The sequence below is a fragment of the Cyrtonyx montezumae genome, unplaced genomic scaffold (assembly GCF_038088225.1).
Source record: "Cyrtonyx montezumae isolate F1298 unplaced genomic scaffold, pur_monq_1.0 scaffold_11, whole genome shotgun sequence".
NCBI lineage: Eukaryota > Metazoa > Chordata > Aves > Galliformes > Odontophoridae > Cyrtonyx > Cyrtonyx montezumae.
In genome coordinates this window covers 10887364-10900648 of record NW_027071837.1, presented here as the reverse complement: position 1 = coordinate 10900648, position 13285 = coordinate 10887364, and the positions used below count along the sequence as shown (strand labels likewise).

General features: G+C 44.3%; 2 protein-coding genes across 2 annotated transcripts; one reads left to right on the top strand and one right to left on the bottom strand.

Moving 5' to 3' along the window:
* The first annotated feature begins 1973 nt into the window (after positions 1–1973).
* GLOD5 (glyoxalase domain containing 5) lies at positions 1974–5725 on the top strand. Its single transcript, XM_065729538.1, has 3 exons — positions 1974–2438; positions 3497–3652; positions 3848–5725. The coding sequence occupies exons 1-3, from the start codon at positions 2295–2297 to the stop codon at positions 4004–4006; spliced, it is 459 nt and encodes a 152-aa protein (XP_065585610.1). The 5' UTR covers positions 1974–2294; the 3' UTR covers positions 4007–5725.
* Positions 5726–6980: 1255 nt separating this feature from the next.
* Positions 6981–12907, bottom strand: LOC136044299 (cis-aconitate decarboxylase-like). Its single transcript, XM_065729537.1, has 6 exons — positions 12873–12907; positions 12229–12283; positions 9660–9847; positions 9419–9511; positions 8938–9143; positions 6981–8153 (listed from the first exon to the last, which is right to left on the bottom strand). The coding sequence occupies exons 1-6, from the start codon at positions 12891–12893 to the stop codon at positions 7235–7237; spliced, it is 1482 nt and encodes a 493-aa protein (XP_065585609.1). The 5' UTR covers positions 12894–12907; the 3' UTR covers positions 6981–7234.
* Between the last annotated feature and the right edge of the window lie 378 nt (positions 12908–13285).

Genomic DNA, 13285 nt, shown 5'->3' with positions numbered 1-13285 from the left:
TACATTGGCTTCTGGGCCCATAAATGTTATTGCTATTAGTTTCCTCAAAGACCTGTCTGGCCTCAATGTCAGTGTTACTGGCACCTATAAGTACTGCTTTAATAAATAGGATTCTTCACTTGATGATGGGGGTTGGTAAGTACATCTATGTATATTTGTACCCCTGTCTACCAGCTAGCCCCTCTATATGTCTGTTTAACCTCTTGATCATGCCGTCTGCAACAGACAGCAGAGCAGAAATTACAGAGTTAGGTCTTATGGGCTTCAGACCTTTCAAAACTTCATTCTATTTCTGGCAGATTCATTTTTTGTAGATCTCTAACTCTGCCTCTGGCCATGAGGATCCCCCTTGGACAAGTCTGCTTGCAGAAAGATGTGTCCAAAAAGGTGTCCAAAGCTGTGTACCTCACCCTCATCTCCTTTACTATTGCTTGTTGCTCTACACTGACTGTTAGCATGACATCTTTAGCTCAGACTTTCTTTTACCAGCTAGGAGCACCTGTGAGCTTGCAGTGTTCCCAGGGAAAGCAGTGTGACCTTTGCACACTGCATGGGATAAAGTAATCCTGGAGGCAAAGAGTTAAAGAGCAATGTCAATTCTTGCAGGGGAAGGAAGCTGCTGCAACTGCTTGCCATGACTTCTCTAGGGATATTCTTACTGTCTTCTTAGCAGTATGTCAGCCCAGTCTGAGCCCAAAGCTCAATGTGTGCTTGAATTTAGCGCATGAGCACAGCATTCCCTAGAAAAAGGGAAAGGTAAGTTGTTAAATGCCCCAGATTCTTCAAGCAGCTCTGTGCAGTTGGTGTTTCCCAACCTTCAGGTCAAAGTACATCTCTGCGGGAAGCAGTGCTCGGAGCTCCCATTTCCAAGCACTGTTGTTTGTTTTTTAATTCTCTTCCCCTTTCTCCTGTGACGTGTCTCTTCACTCGGCTCCAGGCAGCAGGAAAAGAGCAGTTGAATATCCAGCACCAGTTCACCCAGCTCAGCTTCTCCTGCAGGTACTCAGTATCTTTTTGCAGTCCAGTTCCTTTGTTTGCTAAGGGGCCAACAAGCTTGTAACTCACAAGGAGCAGGAAGGTCTTGGGGAAGCTTGTTGCAGCTGGGACAGAAGGGCTCGTGCGGCTGAGGAGCAGTGAGGACAACCTGCTGTGTGGAAAGGACTATGTGGAGGTTCAGAGTTCAGGCAGATTGGAGGTGAGGTTGTCAAACACTAAATGCCATCTGCAGCAAGATGTACAATGAGTTCCTGTAACCTCAGGGGTGAGATGTCCCGGTGAAGCTATGACTGGTTTTATGCTGCCAGCAGGGTTTCACCAGCCGTTTCCCATGTGATCTGCTGTAAGGGCAGTGCCAGATGGTATGAACCCAGCACGCAAGGAAAATCCAAGTCTCATTGCCTGTCAAAGCTGTTGAATTCTCAATATTTGCATGGTGCATCTCCCTGAGCCTCTGGTATCAGCTTCACACACTGCTTGCTGTTGGAATGATTTTGAAGGCAAAAAAAAAACAAAAACACCAAGGCGAAAAAGGGTCAGTGTCATGGTTTGTTTTCCTAATTTTTGCTTCTTGGTCCTTCCTTCATGTTAACAGATTTTATTTTCCATCCATTTGTATCCCTGAGAGTCAGCAGGAGAGTTGGGATTTCCTTGCACAGTGGTGTAGGTGGGGAATAAGTGAGGGTCTCAGAAAAGTAAACTGACATTCGTGTCAGGCTTTGGGAATTTCTAAGAGAAAAAAATAAATGTAGGTCAACTGTTAGTGACTGAAAGGAAACTTGACTCCATTTGCTATTGTCACAACTTTCCTAGTTTCCACAGCTTGGTTTTCTACAGGTAAAATCAACCAAAACTGCAACAAAATGAAAATTTCTCCTCTCTCAAAATCTTAATCAAGCTGTCAGACCTAAGTTCATTTATTTTCTGTAGTGTGGTGCAAAGCTGTTTCCATGCTCTGGAGAGGACACCAGAGAGGGTGGGTGTTTCATACTCATGGTCCATCTGTAGTGCACGCAGGATTCTCGGGGAGCTCAGCCGTAAATGAAGTGATCCAGTTAGTTCTCCAGATGCGGCACCAGCCAGGGGATCTGGCATATCCCACCAGAACTAAGCAGGGGTCTGAGGCCCTTCTAGGAAGAATTTATTGCTTCTGTACTTGTGCCACCTGCAGGCCAAAAGAAAACCCATTTGCACTCCATTCATGGTTCAGTTCACAGCTGCCTGGATCATTTCCCTAAGTAGCTGGATGTTCCTAACCTTCATTTTCTGTGGTTTTGCACTCTATTCCCAGTTCTGAGATGACATCCTGGAAGGAGAAGAGTATGAGTCCTCCTCCATGTTTCATACAGCGCCTGGACCACCTTGTGTTGACTGTTAAGAGTATTGAGGACACTGCTGCCTTTTATTCCAAAGTCCTGGGCATGGAGGTGGTGACTTTCAAGGTAACAGGGGTGTCAAGCAAGTCTTGGGTCTCTAGAACTTGAGCTGCAGTCCTGGGCTGGTGCCTAGTCCCTGTAGATCTAATGGCGACACTGGTTCATTTCTATAGTGTGGGGATGGTAGAACCAGTATGAGATGCAGGCCATTAAGTTCTGACTTTCAATAGGGTCAGGCTGAGTTAAAGAAAGATTCAAACCACACTGCAGAAGGAGCCAGAGTGACTACCCCTCCCTCCCCCCCCCCCCCCAAAAAAAAAAAAAAAAAGAGGAGAAAATTTCATTGAAAAACAATATCTAAGACTGAAGAAGGTCACTCAAATTCACAGAACGTCTTGTTTTAATATTTCATAGAATCACAGAATGGTTGGGTTGGGTTGGGAAGAGACCTTAAAGCCTACTTCCAACACTCTGCCATGGGCTACCAGTGGCAAACCTAAGAGGATAGCTAACCTTTTCTGAACAATACCAATGCATCTCTCCCCTAATCATAGGGCAACTTGACATGTTTTGAACGCATCCATTGCACCTCATTAATTCCAAATCCTATGTCATTGTCTCCTGCTCCATCAGATCTCAAAATCAATTCCATTCACATTCCAGGGCTGCAGTGAGGAATAATATTTTTTTCAGATGGGCACACATTGCAACTCACTGCTTTGCATGAGTTTGGTGTTCAGTTTCTATGTAAGGAGAAATCTTGATGATCTGTGAAGAAAAGAGGTGCTCAAACCTTGCTGTCTTCCCACTGCCTCAATTTTCTTCACTCTGTTGTTCTCTATGTGTGCAGTATTTGTGTGGCTGACCCAGAGACAGGATGCCCAGACCTGAGCACTTCCACCAGAACTTGGAAGTATGTGACCTTGGGGCTTTCTTGGGTCATTGCATCTGGAGGGATGTTTCAGAGCCACGCAGCAGCCACTTCTTCCCTTGTGACAAGGGCCCAAAGTTATCAGGGTTACAACCACATCCCCAGGACTTTCAAGACTACACAGCTGAGAGGATGCTGAAAACTTCCAGTCCAGGAACTCTCTTTGGAGACTGATTCTTTTCTTTGGGGACAGGGAAATCGAAAAGCATTACATTTTGGTAACCAGAAGTTTAACCTGCATGAAGTTGGAAAGGAGTTTGAACCCAAGGCTCGGTCCCCAGTCCCTGGCTCTGCAGATATCTGCCTTATCACAGAGGCACCCCTGGACCAGCTCCTGGGTCACCTGAAGGTAAGAAAGGCTTAGAGTATACAAAAAGCACTGTAAACTTGGGAGGCATTAAGCCAGAGCCTCAAAAATCACACTTTCAAAGTCTGTGTTTTGGTGAACGTCAAAATAGCCTCATGCAACCATTCATATTTGCAAGACTGGATTCTGCTTAGATTCCCCTGCGTATTAAAGTCCTGCTCTTATTTTTCCTCCCAGGCTTGTGGAGTGATCATTGAAGAAGGTCCCGTGTCCAGGACTGGTGCTATGGGTCCAATAACATCTGTATACTTTCGAGACCCTGATGAGAATCTGATTGAGGTTTCAAGGTACATCACAGATAAGAGTGAAGCCAGTGGAGGTGAACCCAAACCATGACCCATTCTCTGCCTGTGTCCCAGTAGGAGATCTGATGCACAGATCAATATTCATTTTGTAAACCTAGAAAAAGACTAAATTCCTAGCTGTAAATGTAGAACTGCATGAACCTTGAGAGCTTTCCAAAGGCATGATCAGCTCTGGCTTGCTCAGCTCTTACTTCTGGATGTGAATCATAGAATCACAGAATCCTTAGAGTTGGAAGGGACCACTGAGGGCCATCTAGTCCAAACCCTGGCAACAAACAGGGACATGCACAGCTGGATCAGGTTTGCCCAGGGACTTATCCATCCTCACCTTGAAAGACTCCAAGAATGGGGTATCAACCACATCACTGGGCAACCTGTTCCAGTGCCTTGCCACCCTCGCTGTATAAGATTTGTTCCTTATCTTTAAGCTAAATCTACCCTCCTACTTTTATAAACCACCGTTGGTTGAGATCTTGTGGCCTTGTTAGAGGATGTGTCCTGCTGAAACCCATTTCCTACCTAGGAACTGGGAACTGAGCTCCAGTGTCTGACATACAAACTGCTCACAGGGATGAAGATCTGTGCATTGTACTCAGACCTGCATTAATACTTGAAAAGTGACAGGGTTCTGTTCATCTGCGATGGGAGAAATCAGCAGTGAGGTGTTTGGCTTTAGACATCCTATGCTCCATGCAGCTACCTCACTGCTGACTTCTTCCATCCCAGATGAACAGAACCCTGTCACTTTTCAAGTCCCTGCAAAAATCTAGATGACGGAGAGATGGAGTGCTAAGGAGACAGTGGCATCAGGCAAAGAAATTCTACACTGGCTCGCTTGCAGCACAACTTGGTTGTGTAGGAGTGTCACTACCCGAGTTTCCTTCTTCTTTCTTTAGTTCTTTCAATTACTTAAAAACACAAAAGAACAAAGAGGGGTTACTTGGGGTTTTTCAAGGAGAGCAGTTCCCTAGCTGGCCACACTGCGGTAGTAACGTTATCAACAAGGAAATAGTGCAGGACGACAGAGTGAACTTTTCTGACCTCTACAGTCAAAATCACCTCTAAAATTGAAATGAATCGAATCGAACTTCTGAAAAAATTATTTTTCTGATTGTATATTGTGTGAGGTCCATAGTGGAATTAAAGCAAATCCTAATAAATTCAGTGCTTCCTGTTACTCAAAACTTGTGTCAGTGTCAGAGGCAGGAGCAAAAGCTGCTTGCAGTTCAGATCAAACCATCGTCAACCACAAGCGTTCCTGTGGGATATGGAAACTCACCCTTTACCCTGCTCTTGGAGGGCAAGAGAGGACCCCTGGGAATGGGGACCGCTGGGAACGAGGACCTCGGATGGGATCCCCGGGGCCACGGCCGCTCTCCAGGGTGCTGATGGCTGCTAGGAAGCGTCGCTCCTCAGCTCCACCGGCCGGGGCTTCTCCCTGCCCAGGCTCGTATTCCAGCCCAGTCTCTGTCATTCTGGGCCTGAGACTGTCCTTAGTGATTGCTTGCTAGCAGATGACCTTCCTAGATCTGTGCTGGAAGTGTTTATTTCACTGAGCTAGCTACCGTGGATGTGTTGGTGAAGAAAGGTATCCTCTTAATTTTATGTAAGTGTACTTTTTCTTGGAACAGCAATAGCAGGAAGAGCAATGTATCTTTTCTTACTCAGCTGAGAGGAGAGATTGTGAATGTTGGTTTCATCATATTAATAACTGAAATAACCTCGGTGTCAAACAAACTGGCCCATAGTTGCTCCAGACCAACTCCTCTCAGACTAAGGACTGATGACAATCAACGATCTCAGCTTCAGATCAGCCCCTTCTAGCCTCTGCTAGCCTCTGTTGGTTTCCCCTTCTATTTCAATTGTACATGTTTGAATTAAAACTGAAAGACTACATAAACGACATTAGATTTTTATGCAAAAAAAAAAAAAAAAAAAGAATCCATTTCTTTATTTAGAAAGATTCGGTGACTACGCTAGACAGTATGAGAGGATTACATTATGAGTAGATTACATCAGTTGGGCAAATATTTTCTGGCTAAGAAATTCTTTGCAGAGTCCACTACTAGCAAGCTAAAAATGAACCAGCCCACATTCCTTCTTGCCTGTCTAGTCCCATCTTGGTCCTCTCAGCAGAAGACAACCCTGAATTTCCTAGCAGGTTCTGTGTCTACATCAAGATCATACTGGAAACAAGTCCTTTGGATCACAGTCACAGCATTCGATATGCATAGGAATATTGCATAGTTCTTCATCTTGCTGCTCAGAAAGAATTAAGTGTAAAAAACCTTTCGGTGAATGGTTACTCAGCAGTACAAATCTCAGATTTTACCACAGCTGGAAAGATGATTTAGGGGGCTGCCTCTTTATGTTTTCTCTTCCATCAGGGGAGAGAAACAGGAAATTCCCAATGTGAGTCACAGCATGCTTGTACCTAGGTGACAATCCAAAGTTGCCTATCTCTTCACTGACTACAGAGATGACCTCTGGAAAGCTAGCTCTAATAAGAACCTGGGTGATCTGTGCAAACCCAAGAGGGATGATGTGCCACAGACCTATGATTACCTTGCAGGAGTTGTAGGATGTAGATGTAGGACTGATATATGATTCCTCAACGACTGCCTTTCATTCAGACAACACATAGAGACTTTAAGGGTTTTTTAACCATTCTTTGTAAATAGAAAAGTGACAACACCTTCCTAAATGCTGGACATATTGGAAGGTTTTGCTGAAAAAAAAAAAAATCCTTCTCTGCTTGAGAGCTTTGCAGGCAGGGCTGTTTACAGTAACTCTGATAGATTTTTCATCTGTCCAGTACAACTACCTAATCATGATCCAAAAAGTGCTCAGAGGAGCATTAAGAAAAGCACACATTTTGCAGCTGAGTGTCCTCCTCTTCCCAGACTCAGCAGTCAGGCATTCTATACAGAAATAACCTTGAACACAACTTGAAAATTATCTGAAGTCTCCCTTGTAGGGAGCCATTTTCCAGATAATATCCCAGGATTTGCATAGATTTCCATGGGAGTTTTGGCATCTGTAGTCAACTTTCAGCTACTCAGAAACAACTGAGTTGAATTTAATCTGTGTACACGTTACACAGACACACCTTTTGCCTCGTGAACTTCTTCGATACTAATGCATCTACTTTGACTTCAAGGGATAAGAACTTTCCTATCACTGGAAATGAATAGTAAAGCACCAACAAAGAAAGGAATCAGTTTCTCTGAGATAAATCCCTCATCAAAAAGCCATTTCTTCACAGGCTACAGGCCAGCTGGGAACTATCTGACAGGTTCTCCAGATTGTCCACCATAGTGATGATGGTTTCTACCTTTTCTTCTGGAAGCACATGAGAGGCATTGGATCGAAACTTCTTCAGGAGTGATTCCCTGCTGAGAGGCTTCCTCCAATGCCCATAGAAAGTGTCACACTTGCCTGTCAGGACATCCCCACTCTTCAGGAGCAGTGCCACCTCTCCATACATTTTGTCAAAGTTAGCCACGTTATCTTCAGGATGCTCCACTACCACTTTGTGGAGCAGTTCCCTCAGCTCCTGCCGGTGGATGCTGCTCTCTGTGAAGGAGCTGAGGCCCACTTCTCCATCCAGCAGGGCTGTACAGGCATTGAACTGGAAGGAGTGTCTGGCCTGGTGTTCAGAGTTGGGGAAAGGCCTATTGATGTACTTTGACACTGGGATCTTCAGCACAATGGTACGGATCAAAGAGGGAGAGAAGGATCCTGCATAGTTGATGAAAAGGTTCCGAACAGACAAGGCAGCATCCACCACCCAGTGCATCCCCAGGTGGGCTGGGAACCGCTTGAAAGCAATATCCTGCTTCTCCAAGAGGAACTCATGATGCTCATTTGGTGTGGACAATGGTTTGGGTTGATAGATGCTGTAAAAAGCACTGAATCCAGAGCAACCAGAGATATCATCCAGAATGAAAGGGTTAGCTTCCATTCCTCGGGCAGCCAGCAGTGCTGCTTCAAGGCCCAGACGGGTGGCATTCCCAATATGCAACGGCTTGGCTTGTGTGGCAGCATTGGCCATAGGTGCTCCTGCAAGTGAGGCAGCAATGCCCAAGGCGTGGGTACACTGGACCATGCTGAGAGACAGCAGCTTTGCAGTGGCTGCAGCACTGCCCATAGTACCAACTACCGAAGGAGGATGAAACCTAAAGGGGAAATGACAGGTATGAGCATGGAAATGGCAGTGGAAACCAGCCAGTGGAAATCTCTCATCGATCTGTGGCAGATGGAGTTCACCTCATTCAATATTTAGCCATATGCAGACTAAACACCTGCTTGAAACTTCACTGGAGAAAAAGAAACAGTAAGATTAGAATCTCCAGAAAGCACATTTTTGTTTTCCTTAAGAGGTGGCATGACTTGTGCACATCCCTGTAAATTTTTACCCTAAATTTCTCCCGTCCATACAAATAAAGTGTCCTCATGCAACATATCTGATAGCAACACCTCCTGGTTGATGTTATCCCTGGGACCACACCAGAATCTCAGTCACCTTGATAGTTATTTTTGGGGAAAGATCATTAAAGATTACCAAATGAAAATGAGATAAGTGGTGCCTTATCAGCCCTGGCAGAATTGGCCACTGGCTCTGAGCAAGTCTTTATCCTCATCTTGAGTTCAGTGGGTCTTAAAGAGGAATTGTAAAACCCTAAGCAAGCCTGTGAACAGACCCACCAACCCTCTATGCATGCTCACTCTTTGTGGCCATGTTGAGTCTTCAGGGAAATATGTTTGACCTCTGCTTTTGTTTGAAACCTGGATATTTTCCCAGAGGGTTTGGCACAGTGGCACTGAGCCTGTAAAGCTGTGTGAGCTACCATGAGGGGATAAGCTGCATGGTCATGCTTGTTTTTCTTGCTGAAATTGCTACACCATGCTCTAGCTCTTATCACTTACACCAGTCTACTAGGTGAAGAAAAAGAGATTTACCTTTTGGGAATGTTGTGAGCCTCAGTGGAGAAATGCATGAGTCTTCCTTGCACTTCCAGGCCAACATTAAATGCCAGCAGGAAATCCAGGCCATTGGGTTTGGAGTTTGGAGGTAGCATCTGAGAAGCTGCCAGCAGAGCTGGCAGAACAGCCCCTGATGGGTGAGTAGCAGGGTGCCAGGTATCATCAAAGTCCATGGAGTGAGTCTGTCAGGGAAATTTAGATAAGGACATGCTAGTGGGATGGGTGAGAGCTGAGGGGATATTAATATCACTGAGGCTATAGCAACTTCCACCTGTCACACTGAGATCCCTATGTTTGTTTGTTATTCCCTTCTAATAACAGTTTGTAAGTCTACAGAGCAACCCACGACTTCTTGGCCTCCATTGCCCTCCAAAGCACCTAGACATCTTCCTGTAATACTAATTAGAATTTTGAAGGCACTGCAAAGCAGAGCTTCTCCTCAAAGAAACTGCCTTACCGCAACACCATTAGTGAATGCAGCCAGAGTTGGGGATAGCTTCACACCAGGCTTGCCATAAACATTGCTCACAGCAACGGAAGAGTACAGCTCCTGTGAAAAGAAGATTCAGATGAGGGCCTTGAGTGAAGCAGGGATTGTATGATGCCCTCCTTCAAAGTCCTACAATATCCATGAGATAAGATTGTGGTTGTGGTGGTGGGGACCACATAAATACACAGTAATATGAGGCTGTTCCTACCAGGCAGTACTTCAGAGCAATATCAAACACATGAGTTGTGCTGCCCACAAGGCCAACTCCAATGCTGTCAAGGATCATCCTCTTGCTTCTGTGACAGACAATCTCGGACAGGTGCTCAGGTCGGACTGCATGGATGAAGGAGGCAAAGCTGCTGGTCACGGTCTCCTCTGGAGCACTCCTGGCCACCACTGCAACACCACAAGAGAAAGGAGGGGGTTAAAACTCTATTGACCATGTGATGACAGTCACATCTCTTTGCTTTCTGGACTTACTGTATTTACTGAAAGGGAAAGACAGGTGGAGAGTGCAGGTTGTGGCCAATATGTCACTTGGGTCACATAGCTGCAGCTCTGGGTTGCTTCTCATGTAGTTTCAAGAGGGTTTGAGTGAAGGATTTCCAGGCCTCAAACTCATTCCCTGACTAGGGTTTCAAGCAGTCATGTTTTAAGGGTGTCAGCATCCCCCAGACATGTCAACATGTCCCTGTTTCTGCAGAAAATGCAGAGCAGGTGCCCTACTACATTACCAGTGGAACGCTCTTGAGTGCTCATCACATAAAAGAAAGCCTAAGCTTGATCCCAATTCTGTGCAATAGCTTCCCTTACTTTTACCAAGCAGCATTAGACCCAAAGCCTGGATATTTTGATAAGCTTGGTCCAAAGGGGTACTGAGAAGTCTGGATTCAACTAGAAAAGTGTTTAAGCCCTATCCACTGAAAAGAATGCTTGTGTTTAAAGAGAAAAATATCTTAAAATGTTATCTCATTGTTCAGCTCAATGTATCAGAGGATTTATAGCCTGTGTTTCAGAAAGGCATTAAACCAGAAGATCACCTGATATTGGTATTCAAAAGTTTCTCTCCATCTCTGAAAATAGCTTTGATGGTAGACAGGAAGGAACACACTGAACTTCCCCCAGAAAAGTCAGTGTCTGTATTTTTGAGCTGCAAGGTAGAACTGGGCAGATAGCACAGACTATTGGCACTTTTATACTTGGAAGTCACCATTTCCAAATCTTTGAAGGTGTTTCATTTCTATGGAAATTATCTGATTTGGAACCATTTTTATTTCAGTGACAAATTGCTTTGTTTTTATGAATTTACAATTCATATTCATACAGTTATTACAATCTATTGTAATTTATAATATTATTATGAGACCTCAAATGAGAGTAGGAAAACTATAAAATTCAGTATAGCTAGTATTTGCATTATTTCAACTCCATATATGTACTGATATGTGTGTGGTGGTAGGGTAGACACATATGCAAATAAAAGACAAACAAAACCAAATGAAACCAATACAAGAAAAAGTCAAAATGAGTGAAGCAAGAAAATAAAAAGACTTTCTTTCAGCACGTTAGAGGAAACCTCATCAAAATCAACAAGTACACATGACACTATATTTTTTAAACAGAAATTTTCCCAATTAGACAGAATGACCATTCCCTAATTTCACTAGGATGCATTCACTCTTAAATGTCATGCCTACTGACTCACAGTTTGCTTGCAATGGTGTTTGGTCTCACCTAGAGCCGGGGAGTCTGAAATCCACTTGTAAACACAGCTGAGAATGTCATCATTGCTGTGACTCACAGAAAAAAAATCACCCTTCACAGCAGCTCTGCAGAATGGATCACTATAGGAATCTGTACCACTCAGCAGTTTGGAAACCCTTCTGCAGATCAAATCAGTGCCCTCTCTGCATCTGTGGAGGGCATCTCCCATGCACCACAAATGGGAGCACCAGTGCCCTTGAGGAAGAGGAAACTGTGAACTCCAACTGGATTGGAGAGGCTGGAGGAAAATCTGCCTGAGTTGTGCTGCACCCATGAAAAGTTGATTGCTGTTTTGCTACCATTGATTACTCTTTGTCACTGTGGTAGTGACATTTTTTAACCCTTCAATTGCAGACACTTAATGACAGAAGTTTTCACCCTGCTATGACAGCCCTACTGCAGAATTGAATTAAAAATAAGACATTGTTCTAATAAAACTCTCTGACAGCAAATGGATTTGCGCAGACTATTATTATTATTTCTGTTCCGTGTCTTTGAAGTGACACAAATTGCATTTATTTCATTAAGAACGCATTCAAATAGAAGTTAATAAACAACATTTATAACAGAACACGGGACTGCACCACCCAGCTATGTTTGATTTGTCTGAAGAGGGAAGCTGTATGCAGCTGTAGGACATGGAAAGTTATCAGGGAATGTCTTTAAGTAAAGCTCAGAGCAAGGTCAGATGTGAGAAAGATGAAAGGGAAAACACAGGAGTTAGGAATCTGAGCAACGACAGCTACAATTCAAATATCTTCAATTTATGACCAAAGTGTAAGAATTTGGAAAGTCTGGTTCTCAGTCAGTTAAAAGCTCCGTTTAAGCACAGGGCTAGTAATCAACATTTTTATCATTTGTTCCGCTCAGGGCAATAATTAGTGCAACAAGACCCCCCCGAGCATGCTTTATCTTCTAAGAATTTGAGAGGATTAGCTCAGCATATTTAGTAAGTACACAATTTTCTTGAGATGCTCTTATAAAATGATAGGGCTCGGCAGACAGATACAAACCGTGAGCAGCAGTTTTATGCACTTGCCGGGAGCTTGCCAAGAACTTCTGGGATTTCTAGGGTAAAGACAGAGAAAAATCATTTGTTACCCAAGCTGTCTGAACTTTTTCGGAGCCGTTTTACTGGTTGTGCCTCTAACCCAGCACTGGAAGACACAGATCAAACAAGTGGATAAAGCTCACTTTCAGAGCCGAAACATTTAAGGAGAAAAAAAATATTTTCCAAAGCTCAGCCCAGCGGGGGTGCCAAGAACAGCCAGGGAAATCGAGCAGGGCAGTGGAAGGGGCACACAGACATGCAGACCTGCCATGGGATCCTCCTGCAGCCGTGAGCAGGATCAGCTCCGAGCGGGCAGGAGGAGACAGAACCATGCAGCATGTCCCAAAAACAGCAACCCCACCACAGCACCAGGCAGGACACGTTTGGGATGGATAAAAGAACCAGCCATGGAAGGAAGGGGTTAGTAAATGTGAATAGAGTGTCTGTGAAAACTATCTGGTTTTGTTAATACTGGGGCAGGTTCCCATTTAATGTCACGACAGTTTTGACCACTCTGGGAACCGCATGGAAAGCAACAAGACCACCTGAAAGTGAGAAAGGAAAGAGCAGAGATGCATGAGTTTTTGTATACAAAATAGTATTTACCTGCAAAGTTAAGAAGACCATTCTGGTAGCTGCTCCCACGGCTTAATGCCCAGCTCTGCGTTGCTCTATTTGAGGGTTGGGTCGTCTGAAAGGTGCTTTGGTGTCAGGGTTTATATATGCTTCTGAAAGGCAATTTGCTTTTTGTAGGTGTTTTTTTTTTTTTTTTTTTTTTTCAGCTGAATTTCAAGTGAGATGACATCAGCCTCTGGGGACTAAGAGGGTGGGGGGAATTGATGAGGAGGGGTGGTTTTTCTGTGCTAAACAGAAGGGAAACCCCTTTGGTTTCAGGAAATAATAAAAGATTTAGGACAATAACTGACAAAGTTCAAGGAAATTCCTGTCTCCAAAATGCCACAGGTGCCAATATGTGAAGCAACTGGCTGCAGGCTCCTCCTCCAGAGGAGGACTATAAA

Excerpts from the sequence above, each read along its gene's own strand:
- GLOD5 (XM_065729538.1), top strand. The coding sequence starts at position 2,295 with ATGACATCCTGGAAGGAGAAGAGTATGAGTCCTCCTCCATGTTTCATA. Across the intron at positions 2,439-3,496 it reads TGGAGGTGGTGACTTTCAAG|GGAAATCGAAAAGCATTACA; the intron begins GTAACAGGGGTG and ends CTTTGGGGACAG. Across the intron at positions 3,653-3,847 it reads AGCTCCTGGGTCACCTGAAG|GCTTGTGGAGTGATCATTGA; the intron begins GTAAGAAAGGCT and ends TTTTCCTCCCAG.
- LOC136044299 (XM_065729537.1), bottom strand. The coding sequence starts at position 12,893 with ATGGTCTTCTTAACTTTGCAG. Across the intron at positions 9,848-12,228 it reads GCATAAAACTGCTGCTCACG|TGGTGGCCAGGAGTGCTCCA; the intron begins GTTTGTATCTGT and ends GTGGTGTTGCAG. Across the intron at positions 9,512-9,659 it reads TTGCTCTGAAGTACTGCCTG|GAGCTGTACTCTTCCGTTGC; the intron begins GTAGGAACAGCC and ends TTCTTTTCACAG.